This window comes from Monoraphidium neglectum (assembly GCF_000611645.1).
Source record: "Monoraphidium neglectum strain SAG 48.87 unplaced genomic scaffold scaffold02533, whole genome shotgun sequence".
NCBI lineage: Eukaryota > Viridiplantae > Chlorophyta > Chlorophyceae > Sphaeropleales > Selenastraceae > Monoraphidium > Monoraphidium neglectum.
Window position 1 is genome coordinate 1 of NW_014011095.1, and position 6,516 is coordinate 6,516.

The window sequence follows — 6,516 nt, forward strand, 5'->3', positions numbered from 1 at the left end:
ATCGGGAGGGGGGGCCGGCTGAGGGTATTTGGGCGCGGGTGTTTGCGGGCTCGGGGCGTGGGTGGCGCCACGACGGTGCCGCGAGGCTGAGCAGCGTTTGATGGATACGCAAGGGGACGAAGCATCTGGTGCATGCGCTCCCTGCCTGGTGGCTCGATCGATGCGCGAGACTCCGGGCAGTCGCAGCACGAGCAATGCAGCGGCCTGCACGGCTGCGCATTGCAGTGGCAGACACGCCGCCTATTGGCAGCAGGGAGCGCCATACGTATCATAAAAATCCTTCACATAATGATTATGGTGCCATGGCACGCTCATTGCGTGGGCTCCTCCGCAACGCTCGCGGTGAGTGAAGCCCGGCGATCTCCAAGCGCAGTAGACCGTTGACATCTCACCTCCACAATATGGCGGATGTCCTTATCAGCCGGCACGTAGAAGCTCCTCACAAGCGGGGCCATATCGAAGCAGGATTCTGTATTGCAACAGCGGGTACGTACAAGTATATCCGTGGTGAACCAGAGCAGTGGTTTGATTGAGCAGGGGAAGCCTCACAAGGTGGGAGCCAAGCCGTGCCAGCCGTCCATGTCCCCTCAGCATGAGCAGAATCACAGCACTCAACTGCTGTACAGCAACGCAATCCAGCAATGCAGCGGACACAATTCAAAGTCGTGGGATCAAACGCCTTGTGCATACTGAGATGGTTGTGGATTGCCCAGTTGGTGGGTCGATAGGGCAGTCGCCTGCGCCGCCCATCTGGCCTGCCATCCCTGACAAGTGCAGCACAAGGGCCCCGCACGGGCACCGCACGCCGCCACGTGCATTCGCCCGCTCTTTTGAACCAAAGAGGATGTGATCCCCCTCTCTGCCCGCAATGGCGTGTGCTGCCGCAGGCAAACCACTGCAGTTTAGAGCTGCGGTTCGGGCGAGGGGGGGTGGTTGCGGGGGGCGGTTGGTAGCGTGTGTTCTGCCCTTGATTGCCCTCATCAGTGTGCAACTCCACACAGCATTCGCACCAAGAGCAACAGAGTTGCACCGTCGCAACAAACACGCCCCGCCATGCTTGCTTTGAGACCATTGCAGTACTGTACTTGCATTTACCGCGCTCCTTGCTTTAATTCCAACCTCAGAACCTTGACACACGCGAGCGCTCCGCGAGAAGAGGGCAGACCAAAACTGCCGGAGTCCACGTCGTCATGCAGAGGCATGGAGCTAATCCCTGCCATCAGGCACGCCAGTGATACACAGCACCGCGCCCATGGGCTTGCAATGGCCAACTTGTGCGGGGCTTGCTGCTTTTACCCGAGCAGAGCAAGCACCGGCAAGCGATTAGGCGCATCGGTGCGGAGCTAGGAACGTGTGATCATCATCACGTGTGTGCATACAGCCATCCAAGGCTGTCCCAGCATGCTGGTTATGAGTTTTTCTTGCCTGCGCATGCACAGGATGCATGCTTCAGAGCGCTTGTGACGCCACTTCCGACACATCCTACGTGTGCCGCTTGGAGAGACTCCGCCAGTGGGTGCAAGCCGGCCAGCAGTCAAGCGAACACCGCAACCCGAGCATCGGAAATCAGTCAGTGTGGCGGTACTAGGAGGGCGTTGATTTATTGATTGACGAGGGGTAGGACAAACGGGTGCGGGTCGATCACCACCGTGGTCATCAGTGTTCAAGCATACACGTGCATGTACATCATCGTTCTGGAAGGGATCGAGCATAAGCAGGAGCGTGTGTCAGCAGGGCGCAGCCCAGTGCCGCATAATGCGGAAATTGTCGATGAAACAGATAGTGTGCGTCCACGAGGTCGCCAGAAGGGTCTGTGAGTCCCCCTTGCAGCTCCTGGGCATGCATTCACCAACGGTCAGCGTGCCTGCCTTCTCCCAGCAGTAACCAGCTAATGGCGCCCTAGCAGTACATCGTGCAATGTTGCCATGTATTCTTTAAAATCGCCCCTTCCGGTCGTGGGATGGGCCACCGAACAGCTTGGGCCTGGCACTGCTAGCACAAGCAGTGCAGTAGTCGTGACCACACCGCCAGCGCGTCCGTCACTCCGCTCCCGTGAACACCAACAGCTGCATTGCTTCCTGTTCAGCACTGAGATTGGGCGCATAGTGCGCTGAGCAATTGTTTCAAGACAGGGCAGCGCTGTACAAGCGCCATTGCCGATCGCCCTTGTAGCGAGTTCTGGATCCGGCCATCTCGTACAGCCTAGGCCAGTGCAAAACTTGACTCTGTTGTTTCAAATAATCAACCAGCAGAATGTCTGACGCCGACAGCCTGCCTCCGCTGGAAGGGGCCTCCTCAGACGAGGACAACGCTCTTGCTGAGGATGTACCCAGTGTAGAAGGTGAGTTGACACGTGTGGAGCACTTCCTGCGAATCGTACCTCCTGGGCGGTCGCAAAGCACGCAGCGACACATGTGCGCGTGGTGCATGCTCTGCATGCAGCATGAGCAACCGCAGCAGTAACGGCGCCATGTACGCATGCACGCCACCCCCGTGCGGCTGTATTGGCACCGGATACCGATGGCGCAAGCACCGTGCTGAACAATATACCTCGGAAGCTGATGCCTGGGCTGGCCACGAGGCGCTGGGCAGCAGGCCCGTCGATCTCCTTTCCCGCACCCTCGGGACCACCTCTGCCCGCACCTTCGCTCGCTCACACCACGCCAGGTGCTGCGGCCGCCAGCGGGGCCAACGGTGCTGCACCCACGGGAGGGGGTGCGCGCGCCGCCACAGCCCACTTTGGCGTGGCACCTGAGAGCGACGCGGGGGCCGTGAACAGGGCGCCAGGCGGCGGCAGCGGCAGCGGCAGCGGCGGCGCCGGCGCCGGCGCCGGCGGCAGGCCTAGCGGCAGCGCTAGCAGCCAGGACCCGCTCCTGCAGCGGCCTTGCCCCATCTGGCGCGTTCCAGAGGGCGCCGACGGCGCCTCTGCGGCGCCCGATCCCGACTCTCTGCCAGACCCCTCCCCGAACCGCCTCGGGCGGCCGCCATGGGTGCTGCCGGGCGGCGGCGTGCCGCTGATGTTTGGCGGCGCAGGCGCGCCGGCGGGCGGCGCGGTGACTTTCCAGCTGCCGCAGTCACTCGCAGACGCCCTGGGTGAGCCGAGCCTCGCACACCCCGCTCCTTTGAGGGATTAGAAATGGGGCACCCCCCCTTGTGGCGGCGTTCAGGGGTACTTTGCATCATTGATAGGGTGACGCGATCACCCAGGACTCGCAGATTTGGTGTTTGCAAGACTCTTGTTTCATCTCATAGCGCCGCCTTCCAAACTTTGCTAGCCCCGCCCCCGAGAGGCGGTCGTCTCCACCCACACCCGACAAGCGCCCCTACCCAAGTCAACGCCCACCGACCACCGACCCCGCCCCGCAGGCGGCGCCATGCGCATCAACCTCGGCGCAGGGGTCAACTTGTCGATACAGATGACAGGCGTTGGGCCCAACGGCCTCCACCTGGGCGTCCCGGCCGGCATGGCCGGCACGGCTGGCGGCCAGGGCGGGCCGGGCGGAGGCGGCGGCGGGGCCGCCAACTTGCCAGAGCAGCCACTGTTCATGGCGCCCGCGCAGCGCGGCCCCGGCGGCGTCGTGAGGCCGCCGCCGGCCGCGGCGTTCGGCGCGGGCAGCACGCAAGGGGCGCAGGTGGAGTGGGGCGAGTTGGGCAGGCTTTTTGAGCAAATGCTGGCCACTGAGCCAGCACTCGGCGGCCAGCCGGGCGCAGCGGGGCAGGGGCCGTCGCAGCAGGCGGCGCAGCAGGCGCACAGCCTCCGGGAGCAGCAGGCGGCGCGGCGCGTTCTGGAGCAAGAGGCCGCGCTGCAGGCGCAGGAGCGCGCGGCGGCGGCGCGGCGGGCGGCGCGGCGGCACGGGCGGGCGTCGAGGCAGCTGGCGGAGGCGCGGCGCGAGCTGGAGGGTCTCTTGCTGGACGGGGCCCAACCAGGAGGCCGGCAGGGCCACGGCGCCGCGCCTGCGTCGGCGACGCCGGCCAGGGCTAGCGCTGCAGCAGCAGCGGATCCTGTTGCAGGCGCCGGCGGCGCGGGCGGCGGTGCGTCGGCGGCGGCGGCCGGCGCCGCGCGGCTGGCGCAGGCGCGGCGGCTGCCTAGCAGCTTCAACCCCTATCTGCTGGGCTTGGCGTGGGGGGCCAGCGAGGACGAGGGCGACGAGCAGCAGCAACAGCAGCAGCAGCAGCTGCAGCAGCAGCAGCAGCAGCTGCAGCAGCAGCAGCAGCACCAGCAGCAGCACCAGCACCAGCACCAGCAGCACCAGATTCAGCTCGCCGGCCCGGTCAGCCTGCAGGGTGCCAGTCCAGTGGCGGCACGTTCAGTTGAAACGGTGGTGGCTGCTCCCGAGGGCCTTCCGCCACCGCCGTCGGGCGCTGACGAAGACACACAAAGCAGCCGCCCCCCGCCCGCCAGCCGCCCTTCCAGCGACGACGAGGGTGACATGCCGCCGCTGGGCAGCAGCGAGAGCAGCGACGGTGGGCTGCCGCCGCTTGATGACGCGTCCGACAGCGACGACGGGCTCAGCGGCCTGCAGCTGGACAGTGACCCCGGGAGTGAGGTGTCGGATGGGCCCCCGCCGCTGGCGGAGTCTTCGGCGTCCGAAGATGCGGAGGGCGAGGACGGCAGCTTCTTCACGGAGGACGCTGACGAGGACCACGCGTCTGACGAGGACGAGGACGAGGATTACTACACCAATGACGGGGACGAGGACGGGAGCGAGGAGGAGGATGAGGAGGAGGATGAGGATGAGGAAGGGGAGTGGATGTACGATTCGGATGAGGAGCGCGCGGCAGCGGCGCCGCAGCAGGCGGCAGCACCCGCTGGCCTCTCCGGGCTGCACCAGCTTGTCGAGTCGCTGCAGGGCCAGCTGGCGGGGGCGGCGCGGGCGCCGGGGCTGCCCGGGCAGGTGGCGGTGCAGCACGTGCCCGGCGGCGTGGTGCTGCATTTTGGCATGCCGCTGGGCGCCGGCGGCGGCGCGGCTGCGGGGGGCACGCCGGCCGGGGCGGGCGCAGGCGCGCCCGCGGCGGCGTCGCCGGGGCGGCGTGTGCACCTGACGGCACGGCGCACGGGGGGCACGCGCGCCGCGGCCGCAGGGGTTGCGAGCGGCGCCGCGGCTCAGCAGGAGCAGGTGCTGCAGCTGCTGCGGATGCAGGTGCAGCAGCACGAGCAGCAGCAGCTCCAGCAGCAGCAGCAGCAGCAGCAGCAGCGGCGCGTCTCCCTGGACGATATGCCCCCCCTCGCGTCCGACGACAGCGCCGACGGCATGCCCGGCCTCCTTGCCACTGAGGAAGGGGACGACGACCCCTGGGGGCCGCCCCAGGGCCCCTCAGATCACCGTGGCGGCGGCAGCGACGACGACGAGGACGCGCCGGGCCTGATCGCGACGTCCGAGGGTGAGGACGGCGCCGCGGCGGCCTGGGGTCCCGGCGGCGGCGGGGGCGGCGGCGGCGGCGCTGAGGGCGGCGGCAGCCAGATGGACGTGTCGGAGGGGATGCCGGGACTAGGCAGCGGGCTGTCGTGGTCGGGGTCGGGCCAGGACGGGCACACGGATGAGGTGGAGGAGGACAAGGGGGACGAGGCGGGGCGTGAGGGGGACGGCGGCAGCGGGTGGGCCCGCGAGGAGCGCGAGCGCAAGCGGCGGCGGCAGGGCGCGGCGAGCGCGGATGGGGACGCGGGCGGCGACGGCGGCGGCGGCGGCGGCGGCGGCGACGACGGGGGCAGCAGCGGCAGCTGGGAGACGGCGGCGTCGGGCGAGGCGCGCGGGAGCGGCGGAGAGGGCGAGGCCGAGGCGCCGCCGGCGGCGCCGGCACCGACGCCGCCCAGGGCGGCGGGGGCGCGCGGCGGAGCCGCCGCCGCGGGGGCCTCCGGGCACCAACCTGCGGGCGGCGGCCTGAGGCTGCAGCGCGGGTTCCTGTTGCCGCACACCTCCGCCTCCTCCTCAGCCTCTACACCCAAGCCCCCACCCAAGCCCGCACCTGCGGCTGCGGCCGTCCCGCCTGCCGCGCCCGCAGGGCCGAAGGGCCTGCCCGCGCTCGCGCCGGCGCGCGCGCCGACGGTGCGCGAACTGAAGCGGCGGCGCGCCGCGCGCGTGCAGGGGCTGCTGAGGGACGGCGCGTACGTGAAGCAGCTGCTGCAGGGCATGGAGGGCGTGGACCCGAAGAGCGCAGTGGTCTGGCGCGTGGCGACGCTGCTGGGCGCGGGGCCGATCACGGGGCGGCCTGCGGTGGCGCTGCCGCCGGCGCTAGCGGCGCTCGACAATTATTGGGCGGAAACGGCGGATTGAGGGGAGGGGGTCGTTCCTGCCGGCGGCCCTGTTTGGCGTGGACGTGGGCGCTGTGGTGGGGCCCCGGCGCAAGCTGCGCAGTGGTAGGTGCACACATTTTGCTGTGGACAGACGTCGAGGCGGCGGCGCCACCCGATGGACTGGGTGGATTGAGGGGCGGCCCCCTTGATTGCAGTGAGTGGACGGGACGCCCTGGCGGGGCCCCGCCGCAAGCCGCACGATGGCGGGGGTTTGCGTTTGCTGG

At 68.6% G+C, this 6,516-nt stretch overlaps 1 protein-coding gene across 1 annotated transcript; it reads left to right on the plus strand.

Annotated features, from left to right (window-relative positions):
• Positions 1-2,253: 2,253 nt before the first annotated feature.
• On the plus strand, positions 2,254-6,272 carry MNEG_10964 (hypothetical protein; the record flags this gene model as incomplete). The annotated part of the gene is made up of 3 exons (XM_014040563.1): positions 2,254-2,341; positions 2,668-3,093; positions 3,367-6,272. 3 exons carry the CDS (start codon positions 2,254-2,256, stop codon positions 6,270-6,272), a joined length of 3,420 nt encoding a protein of 1,139 aa, XP_013896017.1.
• Positions 6,273-6,516: the final 244 nt, after the last annotated feature.